The following is an 18305-nucleotide window of genomic DNA, read 5'->3' as shown; positions in this document are numbered from 1 at the left end:
AAGTAGGTGCTTTAGACCACTGAGCCATCTCACCAGCCCCCTACTAAACTTTTTTGAGCTTCATTTTCCACAGCTGTAAAAACACCGCTCATAAATTATAGGGGGCGGGGGGAAAGGAAAAAAAAAAAGTTATAGGAAAAAAAAAAAGTCCTTGCTGTATTCTGCCCTTCTCAATGTATACTCAATACTGGTAACTCATCAGAAAAGGAGAAAGCAGAGAGAAAAACACCCTGTAACTTAGGTTGTCAACAGCCCGTCTTGGAGGCTCAGGGAACAGCTGACACCAGCTCCAAGCCAGGTAACCCTGGGAGAGGGGTGCCAGAGTCAATGTCCCATTGACAGTAGAAACAAAGCACAGTAACCCATGTTTCACTGACTGCCAGGCTGAAATGCCAGGCAAGGCTTTACAGGGTATCACTCCCTGCAGCAAACATCCTGACAAAGAGAAAGCAAGAGATCCACGGCTAAGTGGGCAATAGCTCCCAAACTCATCACAGCCAAGTGAGCCCTCCCCAGGTCTCCCTTTCCCACCATCACATCACCTCTTTGCAATAATGTTCAAATTCAGTCCCAACACAGAGTGTCACTGCAAATTGTTTATTAAAACACAAAGCAATGGACAGTGAAAAACATCCTGATGTTTTTACTTTTTGGTGGGAGTGGGGTGGGGCGCGGAAGGGGTAGGGACAGATGGAGACAGCCCAGAAGGAAAGACAGCTCTATCTACCCCCACTGCTTCCCTGGCCAGCCAGGTTCAAAGCCCCGCAAGTACATCTTGCTGTGCTGCTGCTGTAAATGTATGTTGTAGCTACAAAGAGTTGTTTGACCTCTGCAGGGAGAGGATGGGAAAGGAGAGTAGGAACTACCAAGGACTTGACACTTTTTCACCAATACTTGGTACCAAATAGAGCACAGGAAGGGCAGGGTTGGTTCCTGACAAGCCAGGTTAGGCCAATGATGGTTGAAGAGACTGCCCTGAGCTCAGAATGGGCAGCTGGTCCTAGCCTGGGAGACCTTCATGGAAGGGAAAGGTAACGTTCCTCAAATCCAAGGAGGGAGCTAATCCAGGGTCCAATTTCTTCTCATTCCCTGGATCATGACACACCAGGGAAGTCAAGAATGTCTTTCCTGGTTTTGCCAAAATGTCTCTCCTGCCAATTCTCCCCTCCTATCTGGCATCTTAGCTCTCCTTTCCCGACAGTTGTTCTTTGAAAGGACGGAAAGCACACTTCAGTTTGTTGTTGTTTTTCCTCATATTGAAATAAAGCACTGAAGCTCAAAATAGAGGTGAGAATGGAGCTCTGCCTTTCTGGGTGGTACATGCTCCCATCTCACAAGACTGCCTGGATGTGCATGGTGCCAAGGCCCTCTCTGCCAACTTGAGCAGGCACGAGTGCTTCCCTAGCTGCCAGCACAGTCCTGGCTCCTTGTTTTCATACTCCCGGGAGAAACTCGCCCCAAGAGATCCAGCCTGCTCTTTTCCTGCCAACCCAACCAGTCCCCAAATCTGCTCTTATCAAGACAATTTGGCCGATTTGCCTGCCCAAAGTGAACAGGACAAAGCAGCTAGGGAAGGACAAACCAGAAGGGCAGCAAGCCTCCTCTGCGCAGAGCCCTGCCCTCCCCGGGGCCAAGCATGTCTTGTAACAGCATAAGGAAACAGCCCTCTTGCCCCAGGTAAGGTCCAAATACAGAGTCCTAGCTCAAACTGAAAGGGAAAACAGCTCTGGGTCTCTCCGAAGCTTGAACGTTAAGGCTTCTTTGCAATTTTCTTAGAGCTCTTTGATCCCTAATTATATCCTCCCCCAAAAAGAGGCAGGTTTTTGAGTAGATCCGTGGTGTTGCTGGCTCTGCTTCAGTGCCCTCACGTGCTTAGTCTTACCCGTTTCCTTCCTCAGGGGCCACAGCAAGAGGCCCAAAGCACACCTCCCCAGCCCTATCTTTAAGAAACAAAACAAAACAGGAGCATCTATTAAGTCTCTCACTTGCTCTCCCTTAAGTCCTTTTAGTGGCATGGAGGGCAATGTTACATGTTGCCACTTGATGCCATTAAGGCTTCTCAAGGCAAGAAGACACTTGAATTATGTCAGAGTAGGCCAGCCAAGGGGAAGTGGCATAGGAAAGCAGGCCCGAGACCAGGACTGTAGAAGCCCCCAACACACACACCTGAATCTAGAGGGAACACCCACCCTGGCTCAGAGCAGGAGAGGAAAAGGCACTGTGCTGACCGGGGTGGGTCCTTCCCCAGTGCCCAAGGAGGGGAGAGAACCTTCTAGTTCTTTCCTTGGGCATCCCCTGGTGAGCCAATTTCTAGGGAAAGGGACCTAAGTGCTAGGAAAAGGAAAATACTGATGTTTTCTGAAGTTCTCAGCTGAGACTCTAGAAGCCAGGGTTAGGCCTTCCCAGAAGAGGCTAGGCAGGACAAAAAGAGAAATTCCTTAAAACAGAAGCTTCTCCAAAAAGATAAAGAAGTCAAGTCACACTTCCAACACTGGATCAAACAGTTCCCAGGCACAGAACTACCCCATCTCATCAAAGCCCACAAGACCTAATGTGACCTCAGTATCTCCAGGTCTGTGGGAGCCAGAGAACATGACCTTGCCCTGCAAGCCACAGAAGGCCCTGCAGGTCAGGGCTGGTCCTCCTGGAGTCAGAAACCAAGGTCACTTGGAGATTACCTTTAAAATCACCAGAGCTCAGGGTATCCACTGAGCAATGTTTCCTGCTCAGGAGTGGAGACTTTTCAGAAAAGTGGATTTGGTTTAGGGGACATGGACCCCACAGATAGTCTCTTGGCACAATATTTCCATCAGCATGAGGAAGACCCCATCAGAGACTGGCTAGCCCCTGGCCCAGACCAGACCAGACCAGACCACAGACACTCGGTCCATATTCAGCCGACATCTCTACATACTGACAGTAACAGGACTAGAGGCACGTGGCTATTCTTTTCTTGACCTGCTGGGCCCACTGAGCCCTAAAACCTACGACAGAGTTAAATCAAGTAGAGATGCCCAGGCCTCACCTCCCTCACTGTAAGTGCAGCCTCTCAGTTCTCTCACTAGTTCAAAAATACAGACGGGGAACACACAGTGCAAAAAGCAAAGATGAATAGTAATTAACATAACACAATTCAGAAATAAACATAAAGCACACCCCATCCCACCTCTTTAACCTAAATTTCATGTACCTATATCATCTTGGAGGAGCCAAGGGAAAAGTTTTCAAGTTCAGCATCACGAGCTGGCTATGGCCAGCCCTAGGCAGCGCTTGTGAGCTGGGTGGGCTCAGCTGCAGGGAATCTACCAGCCCCCACCACGCTTCTTCCCATTTCCTCACTTCCTCTTTAGCTTTTGTTGCCACAGAAAGATGTTCCTTCCTTTTGGACACAACCAGAGAGGAAAGCACCTATCCCTATCCCTTGGGAAAGGGGTGGGCTTGGAAACAAGCAGAAGCAAAGCTGCTTGGCTTACAGTACCATTAGGAAATGGCCCCAGGAGTCAAGGCTTCCTTCTGAGACACTGAGTCACTGAAGGGTTGGGCTGAGGTGAGGTGGCAGGATCCCTCCTTCCTAAGAGATCCAGGCAAACTAACAAGGCAAAATGTAGACAACTAGTCCTTCATTTTGCCTTATCCACTGACAGAGGCCCACAGCTTTGGGAGTTATGATAGAACTAGAACCAAAGCCACCATCAAAAGCCCAACTAGTCCGGACATCTAATGTCCTAGGCAGGTGGTCCCCAAAACCAAGGCTACAGTACTTCTTCCTTTAGAAGCAGAGAAGCTTCGGAAGCACTCCAGGAAATGCTCCTGACTGCTGCTTCAGGCCATAGCCATTCAGCTACCTGACTTAGTACCTTAGGACAGAGGCCCAAGTCACAGTGAAAATAAGGGGTTACGATTCTCAATGACTAAACACTGGCCTGGAATAATCATTAAGAGCCAAAGCCAGGACATGAACCCAGGAGCTATTTACTTTGTCCCATAAAGAATAGCTCAAATACATGAAGTTCCAATAAACCAAACTCAAAATTAAACACACTCCAAAACTATGCGCCTGGCCTGAAATTCTGTATTGCTCTAGCCCAAACTAAAGCTAATCCTCTGCCTCCCATCCACAAAATTCCTCTCAGATTGGCTGGCTCCTACCTCATGTTGCCCTAACTGGGAAGAGGATGACCTGTGTTCAGAAAGGAGGGGAACAAGGAAGCTTCATTTCCTGCAGAAAATTTGCCAAGAATTCAAGACAGACACTTAGATGCTAAGGTTAGCTTTCAGAGCTGCCAACAATAGGCCAACTGGGAATCTTTTGAAACCTGACTGCTACTTGGATAAGGAGATAAAAGGATGGAGAGGCATACTATTAAGATCAACAAGAAACTGCTGGGCTGATCCAGTCACTCGTTCTTGTTACCTAGGGGAAGCCTAGTTCCTGGCTGAACTGTGACAAAGGACATGGGAATAAATGAACATGAGATACTAGACACTCTGAACAGTGGTCAGTCACTTAGTAGGGCTCAAGTCTCTGAGGCTGCTCTTAAATTATGCTAACATAAGCCTTTTCTAATCAAAGACCAGAAGAGACTTTTAAGGTCAAGTGTTCTGTTGCTGCAGGCTGGAAAGTGTCCCTGTTCCCTGGCAGCAGACCCTACAAAAGGGCCAGTATAGAACTGCTGGGTCAGGTCTTCCTGGCTGCTGGCTCAGAGATCCAGGGAGGGAGATACCAATAAGGTGAGGTGGTGGAGGATAAGACATTTGAGCAGAGAATGAAACCTCCATGTTTCCTTCCCTTTTTGGTAATAACTTAGTGAGATGGCTAACAGGTAGCAGAAATTCCAAATGAGCCAGATTAAGAAAAAAAAAAAACTGAAATCAAGTCCCCAACAGGCACTAAAATAAAAATGATTTGCTGTGGTAACAAGTGAGAGGCAATTTGAGGACCTGACATAAAACTAATCTAATCATCTTGGATACCAGACAGTCCTCTAACTAGCACATGGCAAGGAGATAAGTAACAATAAAGCTCAAATACTTGAGATGGACCCATCACTGGATTAATCAAGAAAAAGTCTTCCAAGTAAGGAAGCATTTACTTAAAAAAAATTTTTTTTTTCAATTCCTTTTGTCTTTACCATACATCTTATACACCTGCACAAACACATTCTTTGAATCCCAAGACATCTGACAATGTGGCCACGACTTCAGAACATATCCAGCTCTCCTTGCTGGTCTTTTCAGGTAATAAAGATGACATCTGCTTGCTGCTAAATTCTAATCTAAATAAGGAACCAAGACTGCTCTGAGTTCAGAGTCCTTTCCACTATGTATATAAATGAGGATCCTTGTTGAGAAGGACCCATTTACCCTAAGTACCCCAGAGAGGAAAGAGACAGCTGGGGGCCAGCCACAGAGAGACTAGGACTGAAACAGGTCTGGGACCAGGTGGTAGATGAAAGCTATTCTCCACTCACTCAGCCTCTTTTTATCTCCTTTACCATTTGTGTCTGTGGGGTTTTCTTTTTCTTTTTTCTTTTTTTTTGTTGGGGGGGGGGGGGGTGTTAAATCATTGTGAAAAATATAGAAACCAAAACCAACATGTTTGGTTTCTTTCCCACTCCCCTCCACCCTGCTCAGGATGGTCATTTATTCTCACAATCGGCAGAGGCAGAAGAGGGTTGGAATGAAGACTCCAAAGGCCACCAGGATAGGGAACATGAGGCTGCTGTTGTCCGAGGCATAGGGGTTGGGTGTGCGGGGGCCTGACTGCACCCGGTTCTTATTGGTCTGTCTTTTGGGATTAGACCCTTCATCATATTCTTCTTCTTCTTCTTCCTCTTCTTTCTTCTCCAATCCTGGATGAGGCTGCAGCTTTGGTACATCTAACACAAGAAAGAAAATAACTATGAAGTAAGGCCCACCACAGCATTTAAGACCCTTAAGAACAGCAAATGAAGCCGGCCAAGTAGCTCAGAGGATTAAAAGCACCTGCAAGCAGGTGCAGGGGCTGGGGGTTTGATCTCTGGGCCTGCCATGCCAGCCCCGCCCCTGGGGTATGCTGAGATGGCAATTGAGACTGGGCATGGTGGCATACGCCTGTAATGCCAGCTCTTGGGAGGCTATAAACAGGCAGATCACTACAAGTCTGATCTAGTAGTGAGACCCTAAACACCCTATAGGCCCTTCCCTAAAATAAAAAAAAAAAAAAAAAAAGAATAGCAAATGAGCTATAAGAATCCTGTAACACAGAATTATAAATTTGAGCTGAGCCCGGGCCACTTAGTGAGTATATAGCTCAGTGTGAAATGGGGGTGGGGGAGACATAGCACAACACTATGACCTAATCGGTGGCCACAGGAAGGAACACAAATAGCAGAATGTCGCTAGCCTACAGAACGGCAAAGCATGAGCACTAGTCTTCTTTAGATTTAACTAAAAAGTAGCCAGAGGAGGCCCTACTTTTTCAGACATCCAGATTAGCCAGGGGCAATGACCTGGCTCTCAAAATTTAACCTTTCAACTATTTCCTCCTTCCTCCCATAAGTCCACATTTCCTTTCAATTCGCACAGTGACAGAAGAAGAGTTGATCTATGGATTTCTGGGCTCTGGCCCACATTGCACTTGTCTTGTCTCTTCCTTGGGGGTTCAAACACAGAACAGTTTGTTGTAAGGTACCATCTTTCTAAATGTCACCAAGACAAGAGGACTGGATCCTCGGTGCATTCAGATGAGTGGGGGATAAGAACAGAAGTGGGATGGAGAAAGGCCACTATGACACAAGCTTTCTCTGCAAAAGTCAGCCTGGGCACTGGCAGCTAGGTTAATCTAAATCTTGGGGAAAAAGATACCTAAGTCTCAATCCCAAGGTCAAAGTGATATTAATAAAAGACTTTTTCTCCCACTGTAGTACAGCAACAGAGTCCTTCAGAATCTACCAGAACCCTAAGAAACTTTTTCTTTTGCCCCCTCCCCTAGAAAACATATATCAAACAAAGAAATGGAATGAAGACAAGTTTTGGGCAATTCCAAATGAGTACAAGAATCAGGCATCCCAATGAAGCCATTATTAATTCTGGTTTGTACAGAAGTTAAAAAATTTTCCAAGGTAAAACAGCTAATAGCAGCAATTCTGATCATATACCTTCCTTCAAAGCCTGTGGTTAGTTCCATGTCATACTTTGTCCTCAGCCATCTGACTCTCAGTTGCCCACAATATGGCTTGAAAGTGATTCCAAAATAATGACCAGTTAAATAATTTCCCAAGGTTTTCCTTAACCTTAACCTTCAGCACAAGTCAAAAGGCAGGTCAAAGGCCCAACTTACCTTCCACTGTCCCAGCCATGATGTAGAGTGCACAGACTTTGGGATTGTCATAGTACCCCTAGGAAACAGGAAAGAGGGGTGAACCTCACATGGTGGCAAATGACTTCCTATCACCTGATCTCTAAGCCCTTCCCGCAAGCGATGAGTTACCTTGACAAACTCAATGTAGAGTTTCCCTGTGAAGGTAGACACCTCCCCCTGTACACTCAGTTTCCCCTTTCTGATGCTCATAGGGATGATTTCATCATGAGCCGTGCTGTGTCCAACACGATCAAAGATGTCCAAGTCCTTCACCACAACATGGCCATTCAGTCGTACATCAAATACCTTCCAGGATTAAAGAGTAAAACAATGTCAAAACCACCAGCTGCAGACACCTTCAAGGAACTGAAGATCATGCACCTGTCTAGGCTTCAAGCTGAAAAATAATTTAAGAAATGACAGGTCTGGGTATACTTCACAGTGATTAGAATCCTTTACCTGCGCCAAATTAAAATCATGGCGCACTGGGTGTGGTGGCGCATGCCTATAATCCCAGCACTCAGGAGGCTGAGGCAGGATGATCATTGCAAGTTTGAAGCCAGCTCAGGCTACACAGTGAGTTCAAGGCCAGCCTGAACTACAGAGAGAGACCTTGTCTACCTTGTCTCAAAAACAAAACAATCCCAACTATGTTGCTTTATTGCCAAGAAGGTTTCATACAAAGAACAAAACCACAAAGCTCAGTATGGAAAGAGACGGCAGAAGAAAAACAAAAAAGCTAAAAACAAAAAGGTGCTAAAAACTAAGGAGGGGGACAGGAAGGCCTTCAGAGGACCAGTTAGTAGCCAAGAACTAGGCTTCTAGCATTTCTGATGCCAACCCTCAGAGAGTGCAAGCACATGGGTGAATAGCACAGATCTCTAAGTGTAGAAGGAATCGAACTTCCTTAAATTCATCTCTTCATCCCTTCTGGGGAGGCTCTTAAGACCTCAGGCACCATAACAGAGGACTGTCCAAGAGTAGCAATGTCCCTCTTTTCAAGCAGGGGCCTGACTGGGCCTTACCTTTTGCTGGGACTGTGCAAAGTACACTTCAGCAAACTTCAACACCAGCACATAGTCCCCTTCTTCTTTGATGGGCACTTCATAGCCAAAAGTCTCCTCATTGTACCGCTCTGTTTGATAGAGGATCTGGTCCTCAGGATTGGAACGCAAGATTGGCAGTTTCATGCCATAATCTGAGGCTGAGAACAAAGACAAAAAGAAAGGACCTCAGAAGCAAGACATAAAAAGGCAGAGACCCCAGAACTGCCATAGGCATTTCCAAGGGCAATGCTGTAACTCTCCAAGTAGAAGGAGTCACCCCCTGTGCACCTGGCTCCAACAGAGCTCACAAAAAGGCAGGAATCAGATAACCATTACCATGGAAGAGTAACATAAAAGAAACTAGACACTAATCATCCAATAGCCCTTACAACCGGTAAGCTTTATGAAAGCACATTACAATAACTTTTCTCAACTGTCAGGAGAAAGATGGAATGGGAATAAGTCTGCCTCATTATGTGAAGAAACTGCTATGATGCAGGTGCCTGGTTCCCAAGAGGGACAGCTGCGGAGAAACTTCCTGTAACCAGGGCAACAGTCAGAAACTCTAATCAAGGTGATTAAGTCCATTTTTTTTTTTTTCAATCAGAAAAAGCACAGTCTAAACAGGATTATCTGGTTAGGGAAATCTTTAGTGTCTTCATTACAAATAAGATTCTAGCTTTGGTTTTTTAAAACTTTTCAATTCAAAAAGAACCCAGGCTGGCAAAGACAAGCAGCTCATTAAAAGGATGATGTGCTCTAATTTTTTTTTTTTTTAAGGTCCGAGCATTCTGCTCCCCACAGACTCAAAAAGCTCCACCTACTCTCTTGAATATTTCCTCAGTAAAACCAACAGAAAAGAACAGTTCTACTATAGCATCTGTACCCAGCACAGTGCCTAGCATGTAGTGGGTATGTTTGCCAGATGAACAAAGGGCAATCACGACAATGCAGAATGGGCCTGCAAAGCAGAGAAACCATGCCATTGTCAGCACGAGGCTCCAGCACCCTGAAGGAAAGTCTATGAGGTCCTACTGACACCTCTGGCTTAAGATATCCCAAGTCCTGGGTAGGTACCTTTGGTATTTCACAAAGTGACAAGAAGTAAGGCTGAGTAAGAGAAAAAAGTTACCTATCCAGATACGGTGGTACACCTATAATTCCAGCACTCTAGGAGGCTGAGGCAGGATAACAGCCATGAGTTCCAGGCCAGTATAGCAAGATACTGTTTTTTTTTTTTTTGCGGAACCAGGGATTGAACTCAGGCCCCTGCGCTTGCCATGCAAGAGCTTATTCTACAGAGCCATCTCCCCGGCCCCTAAGATACTGTCTTGAGACCCTGTCTCAAGGACAAAAAGAAAAGATCGCCTTCCAATCTCACATGGTGACCTTAAAGACAGTTGGCCCTGAAATTCTTTAGGAGATACCTAGGAGCAGCATTCCCAGACATTTTCTGAAACACCAAAATTTCAAGAGAGGATGTGGTAAAAGACAACAGATTAACTAAGAGACCCAGTGACTAAGGTCAAGCATACCCCCATACACAAAATAAACATAACTGTTAACAATTCCTGTAACTGACATTACCCATGAGATCAGATGGGCTGATGAGACAATGGAACAGGAAACTCACTGCACTTGTATCAGACTTTTTCTTCCTCTCTTCTCAAGACATCAAAGAAGGGTGACATTACAAAGGATTCACTGCTAATACCCCCCACAGCTTTTTCCCAGACTCAAAAACCCATTTCTCAGGGCCAGGGAGATGGCTCAGTAGAATAAGCATTTGCCTGGCAAGTGCAGGGTCCTGAGTTCAATCCCCGGTTCCACACACACACCCACACACACACAAATTTCTCCTAGACACTCACCTAAATAGACTAAAAGACTTCTATTTCTCTTCCAAATGCGCTCTAAGAACTTCCTTCTGCCATAAAGACTGTGATCCTTACAAACCTGGTACCTTAACTAGATTTGATTTATTGATACACAGAAAATTTTGTCTGCATGTGTGGGAGATCTTTCTTTTCCTGCCAAATGGAAAAAGTGAGAAACTGACAGGAATGTAATCTGTTGCAGTTGAGATTGAAAATTCAACCATGTGAACAAAAGTTACTGAACAACCTTGGAATTAGCTTTAAGTATTTTTCCCTTTAAAGCCCAAGTGGCTGCCCTAAGGGAATAGCCAAGTTACATTTGCCCAAGCCCCAAGAGATGCAGCAACATGAGGGATTTTTCTTTCCTCCCTACCCTTTCACAACTAAACAGATTTCTGAGTAGTGTGACTGTATAATTCATTGTATTTTAGAGAAATCTGCTTATGGCAGCTGCAGGACATACAAACAATAAGCCCTAAATAAATGCCTATATTTTTAGGAGTTAAGAGATGAAATAAAAGAAAGAGGAAGTAATAAAACTAACTGGAAAACTGCACCTGGGAAGCATGGAAGCAAAAAACACCACAATACGCAGGAACCTGTTCTATGTGAGATGACTGCCATAGAGTTCATTGTGGCGCTCCCGAATGTCTCCGTCTGCTCAGCACCCTGACACCAAGCCACTTGATCACTAGAGGATTCTTCTGAATCACTAATTTTCAAATAAGGCTAGTTCCTAAATAATTAATTGTGCCTGGGCATGGTAGCACATGTCCATAGTTGCAGTCACTCAAAAAGCTGAGGCGCCCAGTTCTGCCAAAAAAAAAAAAAAGAAGCAGCTGAAGTGAAGGGCCAGCCAGATAGCTCAGCGGATTAAAGCACCTGCTTACCAGGAGTTCGATCCCTGGGCCTGACGTGCCCAGCCCGGCCCCACCCAGGAGCGCAGTAAGACTGAGACTGGGCATGGTGGTATGCGCCTGTAATCCCAGCACTTGGGAAGCCATACACAGGAGGATCACTATAAGTCTGATCTAAACAATGAGACCCTGTAGATCCTGTCCTAAAATACAAAAAAAAAAAAAAGCAGCAGCTGAGGCGAACTTCAACACCAGCCTGAACAATTTAAACAGCTTCTGCCTCAAACTGTTAAAAAAAAAAGGGGGGGGGTGGGGGGGAGAGAGCCCTGCTAGGGCCCTGGGTTCCATCTGGGGGGGGGGGGAAAAAAAATAAAATTCTGAATGGACTAAGGCAAGGAACCCAGGGATTCAATGACCTAAATGTTCTACATGTGGACTTCCAATACTTGGGAGTGGCTGCAAATGAAGTGTCCCCGTCAGGCGTCAGGCGGCAACAGTGTAAGGAGAGAATTCTAAACAAATTCCATGGCCATAAGCAAATCAGGCAGCAGTGACACTCTTATCTCTCACCCTATCATTCAAGCTCTTATCTCCCCAGGCCAAATCCTTCCCCAAAAGACAGAAAGCTGCCCAAAAAGGGTTTTCCTTAAGATTACAGATTAGTAATTGGATAGGCTCAGGTCTCTGGCCAGGATTTTCTCCCCATGGGGCCATGTTCTGCCCTATTTTTAATTCCATGTGAAAGGTCATCAAGTGAGTGTGTGGAGGGAGAGATAGTGAAACTTACCCTACTTTGGACAGAAGAATTTTCAAAATCCTGTCAGCAATTTCTAAAGCATAAAAAGTATTATTGACAAGGAAAACAAGGCTCAGAGAAATAAAGGAAATTCCTCAAGGTTATACAACTTTAGCAGGTATCTTTCCATGAAGAGGAAAGCAGCCTTTCCCTAAAGCCAAGCCAAATTCTGTGCCCTTAAGCCAAATAATCAGGTGTTTTCCTAGTCAGAGTAAAGAACCCAGAATAAGCAAGTTAAAAAAGAACCTGGAATAAACATCCCGCCAAAATCTCAAGGTGAATGTGGCTGAACTTTATTCCTTTCAATTTTTTTGGCAGTAGTAGGGATTGAACCCAGGGCCTCCACACTGATCAACATACCTGGCCTTTATTTTTTAAGACAGGGTCTTGCTAAGTCACTAAAAGTACACAGTTGGGGCTTAAACTACAGATCCACCTGCCTCAGCCTCTCAGAGTGCCAGGATTGTGGACTTGTGCCACCACCATTCCTGGCTCTGAACTAGCTTTATAGTGGCATTTTTCATCTGTTGAAGCAGACTCAAAAATGCCTTTCCCAGGCTATTAGAACTAGCTATCCTCAAGGCAGAAATAAAATTCAACAAACACTATGAAAGTACCTTTGAAAGTATAAGCCAGCAGGTGCCCCGGGCTACTCAGTTACAAGAATGCTGAACTACAAAGAAACCATAGAAAAACAGCAAGTTCAAAAACAGGACAAGCTCTTATCTGACTAACTTGGCAACAAATACCTGAATTCATTCAACATATAATAAACTTTCCTGAGAGTGCTGGAAACAGTACCACAAGCACACCAGAAAAGAAGTAAGACACACAGCTCCCATGGCAATTAGTGTAAATAGCTGCATGAGGTGAGGGTCTCCAAATACCTGGCACACCCTTATCCATGAGAGCAGAGGAGGAAAGGCAGAGCGAACAACTGCACCTCCCTTGGAGGAGCTGACTGCTGTGTAGAAGCTTAAACACATCACAGTCCCAGACCTGCTGCAAGCAAAATGTGACTCTCAGGAACCTGGTTAAATCCAATGTTGCAACAACTGGTCCAAGTTGCACGTGGCAACGCTCACCCCTTTTCTCTTGATCTGTGCCCTAACGGTGCCTAATTTCATACCCAGAATGGCAGGCCAAGCAGAGCTAAGAATCTCTCATCTATATAATGCCCTAAAGGCCAGTGTACAAAATCCGACTCCAATATGCATGAGCTCTGGTAGATCTCATTTGATTTTTACCTGCTACACTAAACTACCAAGGACCTGCCACCAATAGGTTGGACAGCCTGGCTGACTGCTGCTGAACAGGTCAAAACAACAACACAAAATAAAACAAAAGCATACGTGTTACCAGCAAATTAAATCAGAATTTCTGAGTATGGGCTGTAATCTGTTTTTTCATCTCAGAGGTAAAAGAACGTAACCAACGACGTAATGCCTGATTTCTACTAATTGAAAGAAACCAGCAGCACACTATCCTCACCACAGTTATCTCAATAGGCAAAGTCCACAAACTGTCTTTAAGTTTCCTCAAAGGGCTCCTTCCTCCCTGACCACACTCACTGAGAAAGAGGAAGGTCTAGCATACAGATAGTAATGCCCTACAAAGTCTGGCTCTGCCTGCTCCAAGCCTGGAGTCCTGACTCAGCTGAACCCTGGCTCCTAAGACCTACGTGCCAGGGGTAAATAAATTCCAAGACAAACATAGAACTTGAGAACACATCTCTGTGTCCCAAGACCCTCACATGTAGAAAAGCAATAAAATTTGCAAGACACTAAATTAAACTCTTTAATAAAGGCCAAATGTCAAATCTGAACAACGTGGAAAAAATGAGAGAAAAGTCTATCTTAGGTGTCTGGAGTGGCATATTGCCAATTTGGCAGCCTCTGAAGCTAGAACACAGCATAAATCTCCTTCCAACACATGAAGCTAGGAACTTCCTCCTTAAACCTGTTTTCCAATACCACTTACAGAAGAAACAAAGAATCCAGAACAGACTTCTCCAGACAGAGGTCTGTGAGAAGGCTACATCAGAAGCCCCTGCTGCAGAAACCTGGGTTACAGCAAAGAAAATTTATTTTTATCTATTAGTACTGGAATGGGGACCAGGATCTACATTTTTAACCACCTCCTCTAGCAACTCCTACACAAACTACCTTTAGGAATTGTGAAACTGTAAAAACCACTGTTGCTCAACCAGTTAAGTCACAATCACTCCCCCCCCCAACTGGAATTATGCTTGAGACCACCTGGGGGAGGCTGTTGCACTCTGTGATACTCAGATCTTACACGAGTTGACCCAGCTGACACACTGCCACCAACCTCACAGGCAGGATGGCTCAATATAACCACTTCTTGGGTGGCTTCTACTTTTAGGCACACATATTCCTCACCCCAGTGGAGGTTGGGTGAAGGAGAAGGCTACTAGCACACTTTCCTGGCCCAACCTCTTCAAAGATTCCTGGCTATTCTCGGCTAAGAATCAAGTCCCGCTCCTGAAAAAGGTTCAGGGAAAGCGACTGATTTCTGGGTCTGCAAGCAACTACCAGGAACTCTCTCCATAGAAGAGACCAGAGCATCCTCGAGGCCTGGGTAGATGAGAGGGCTGGAGGTCACCCTTGTCTTCACTATCCTAGCGTGGGCTGAGGTAAGGGATTGAGAAAACGCAGGATGCAAGGTCCAAATATAGCTTCTTGTCCATGCTCTGCCTCGATCGCTCTTGGTAGGTAGCTTCAAGCCGGTTCAAGGCCCTGGGCTCAGACCAGGTCCTTTAGGAAACAGGAGAAAAACTTCGCTCGAGACGTAGCCCCAGAGTCGAGGACAAGGCTCAGAGCTCGCAGCCATCCTCTGGCTACAACCCGCACCTCAGACCCCCGGTCCCGCGGCTCGGCGGAGGGGGTCTCACCTCGGCCCACCCGGCCTTCCAAAGGGTCCTTGCGAAAGTGGATCCCGTGCACGTCCACATGCGCCTCGCCGCCCGCGTTGACGGCCCATATGACGCTCTCGGGCAGCCCGGCCCCAGCCGCGCGAGCCACGCCGAGCCCGGGCTCGGGGAGCGCCGGGAGCAGCAGCAGTAGTAGTCGCAGAAGCGCCACAGCGGCTCCTTCAACCGCCCAGGGCCTCAGCATGGCGGCCACCAATGCGGGTGCAGCCCCCGCCGACCCTCGTCCTCGGCAGGCCGCCAGGCCGCCCCGGACTCAATCACACAGCGCCACTGGCCGTTCCGCCTCAACCGCCGGAGACATGTCGCTTGCGGGCCCCTTGCTCAGCCACGGGTGCCGCCTCCCACCTCAGGAACAACCTACCCCGCCGTCCAACCCCCGGCCGTGACCCTGAAGCCAATCAGCACCAGGCCCTCATTAATTACCCACCACTCCGCCGGGAGCCTCCCTCCCATTGGCTAGTAGGCGCAGAAAGGGGCGTGGCCAGTACTAGGCTTCCACCCAACCACAAGGCCTGAGATGGAGCGCGCGCAGAGGGAGGGAGTTCGGTTGAATCGGCGGTTCGGTGCGGAAGTGGCGGGTGCAGCGCCCAGGCGGCCCCGGAATCCCATAGTTGAATGAGAAAGGTGGCCTGCGGGGAAGGTTTAGCATAGGGCGCACTGACACGTCGCCAGCACTTCCGGTACTCCAGATCTTGGGACGGACTAGGCTCTGGAGGGGGCGTTGCTGTCGTTCCCGCCCCCTTTTTTTGCAGGGAGAGGTTTTAGCATAAGCCCTAGAAAAAGAAGCAGCTCACACTTTCTCGGCTTAAAGAGACGACCCTTTTCCCCCGTGTAAAGTAGAAGACCCAGGCTTTCCAGAAACGCCACAAGCACAAGTCTTTAGAGCAAAAGTCCCACGAGGATAAGGTCCCGCCCCCACCCCTTAGCAGGCTCAGGGCGGGTGGTAGAGTCCAGGTAGCCGTCCAATCACAAGGCTCCAACGCAGCGGAAACGCGTGGCTTTGTGAGGGAGGGGCTCCTGGCTGCCCGCGTCTCCATAGCGACAGCCCCTGGAGAGCCCTAGAGCCTCGGGGGAGGAGGGCGAGAGTAATTGTGGACCCCACCAGTCTAGTGACCTGAGATACCTGGCCGCCCTCCCTTCTCTTGATAGTTCATCCAGCGTTCTCCTATTTTGACTACCCCTATACTATGGTGTCTGCCCAAATTCTCATTATTTTGATGAGAAAATTGGCTCAGGGAAAGGCTGTTGATAAAAAGGTCTTGCCTCAAGTTGCATTCAGAGCCAAGTCCCCCCTCCAAAAGCCCACTCGTTTAACCATTTGTTCCAGAAATACTCAGTAAGTCCCTACTGCTAAGATTATCATCAGATTTAGCAGATAAAATACTGGAGGCCGTGTTACATTGGAATTAAAGAAAAATAGAACCCTGTCCTGGCTCTGTATTTGACAGCTTCTTATAACAAAATCTCCCCCTCGGGCTGAAGATGTGGCTCAGTGGTACAGAATTTGCGTAGCACGCCCAGGTGGACAGAGGTCCAGAGCGGTGATGAGGCTTCCTTCCTCGGCAGGTGGACTGCAGAGCCTGCGTTCTAGCCACATACTACACTGCCTGCAGGAGCTCCTGTCTTTTACTTCAAAGTGAAAGACAAACCATTGCAAAAGTGGATTAAAACTTTTGAGGATGCCCCAGAAGGCCTTTCACTTTCTCTTGGTCCCCCAGATCTTTGCTAGCTTCTGGTGAGCTCTCCAGATTCCATTCCAACCTGAATACCCTGTACCAAGGAGCCTGGTCCCCTTATGGACAATCAGCTACGCAGGAATTAAATCCTTTCTGCTGGAAAAGATACATTCTGAGACCCTGGAGGCAGGATGAGCGGGATCTGAGTGAGGCTGATTGAGTTCCAAGACCAGTTCTGCCACTTCCTCACTGTGTAGCACTAAGCAAGTTGTTTCCACAGTTATGAAATAGAGATAATAATTTTTCCTAGTTCAAAGTGTAGATTCAAGAATGAACAGGAGGGGCCAGGGAGATGGCTCAGTAAGTGCAAGGGCTTGAGTTCAATACCCCGTTCCGCAAAAAAAAAAAAGAAAAAGAATGAACAGGAGGAACAGGTAGTGATGCACATAATAAAGTTAGAGTTGTTAAATAAATAGATAAGTAAAAATGGGGAACATAGTTTAGATATCCCAGGACTAATAGTTTAGATATCCCTATAGCCACAAGGCCAAAACTTAATTCATCCTTATTGCTTCCCAAACACTGACTGCAAAAAACAAACAAAAAAAAAAAGATTTTAGTTCTTACCAGCATGTTTCAATAGAATTAACCCAATCAGCTACAAGTCACTTTTGTGTGTGTGTGTGTGTGTGTGTGTGTGTGTGTGTTTAAGAAGGTTTCATTATGCAGTTCAAGCTGGTGGTGTAGCCCAGGCTGACCTCACACTCACAGTGATCCTCCTGCCTCAGCCTCCCGAGTGCTGGGGTTACAGGCATGCACTACCATGCCCAGCACAGATAAGTCACTTTAAACTGCTCTGCTTGCCTTAGAAAAAATATGTGACAGCCAATCTAGAAAAAGGTTGAAATACTTCCTCTCTCATACTTTATAAATCAGCCTATTACTGCTATATTGCAGATGTCTTGTCAATCTCAGTTTGCAGTCTCCTGATTCATGGGCTGCTCGTGGGTAACACAATAAACTCTTAAAAGTTTAATTTGATCTGATTCTATTTTTGCCAGTTAGTAGTTTGCTGGCACAAGCCAAGCAATCAACCAATTGCTATCCTGAAATGAAAGGGACCCCAGAGTTCTCACTTTCTGCAAGTTGTACCCCACCCCACCTTATAGTACTGTAAAGGTTGATAGAGTTATGCTTTTATGCTATGAATGACCTCATAGCTCTTTTTTTTTTTTTTTTTTTTTTTTATATTTATTTATTTTTATTTATTACATTTATTTTTTTTTTTTTTTTGTCTTTGCAGTACTCAGGATTAAACCCATGGCCTTTTGCATGCTAGGCAAATGCTGTACTGCTGAGTTACATTCCCAGCCCTTTTCATTTTAGACAGATTCTTCTTGAACTGTCCAGGTTGGCCATAAGTTTTTGATCCTCCTGCCTCAGCATCCTGAATAGCTGGGATTACAGATGCTTGCAGCCACAGACAGCCCCTCTCAGAGCTCTCTTTTTTTGACGTATTTAGTACAGGGTCTCACTACGTGGATTAGACTCATAGTGATTCTCCTGTTTTCAGCCTCTTAAGCTTCCAGTCTCAATCACCATCTCAGTGCACCTCAAGGGTAGGGCTGGCACAGCACACGGGATCAACCCTGGCTGCTGCGCTCTGCCTAAGCAGGTGCTTTAGTTTGCTGAGCTATCTGGCCAGCCCTCAGAGCTCTTGATAAGTAAAATTACTAACGTAATAGTTTAATTGCCCTA

General features: G+C 46.3%; 1 protein-coding gene across 4 annotated transcripts; it reads right to left on the bottom strand.

The window, feature by feature from the left end:
• Positions 1 to 581: 581 nt before the first annotated feature.
• Positions 582 to 15745, bottom strand: Mlec (malectin). Of its 4 annotated transcripts, none has more exons than XM_023720926.1 (5): positions 15666 to 15745; positions 8368 to 8546; positions 7472 to 7648; positions 7322 to 7379; positions 582 to 5879 (listed from the first exon to the last, which is right to left on the bottom strand). In XM_023720926.1, the coding sequence occupies exons 2-5, from the start codon at positions 8530 to 8532 to the stop codon at positions 5650 to 5652; spliced, it is 630 nt and encodes a 209-aa protein (XP_023576694.1). In that variant the 5' UTR covers positions 8533 to 8546; positions 15666 to 15745; the 3' UTR covers positions 582 to 5649. The 4 variants fall into 4 exon arrangements, with proteins under 4 accessions (XP_023576694.1, XP_004636318.1, XP_023576695.1 ...); XM_004636261.3 differs by lacking the exon at positions 15666 to 15745 and adding an exon at positions 14833 to 15228; XM_023720927.1 differs by lacking the exon at positions 15666 to 15745 and adding an exon at positions 11910 to 12099.
• Positions 15746 to 18305: the final 2560 nt, after the last annotated feature.

Source organism: Octodon degus, unplaced genomic scaffold (assembly GCF_000260255.1).
Source record: "Octodon degus isolate 3935 unplaced genomic scaffold, OctDeg1.0 scaffold00079, whole genome shotgun sequence".
NCBI classification, from domain to species: domain Eukaryota; kingdom Metazoa; phylum Chordata; class Mammalia; order Rodentia; family Octodontidae; genus Octodon; species Octodon degus.
This window is presented reverse-complemented; position numbering and strand designations above follow the sequence as displayed.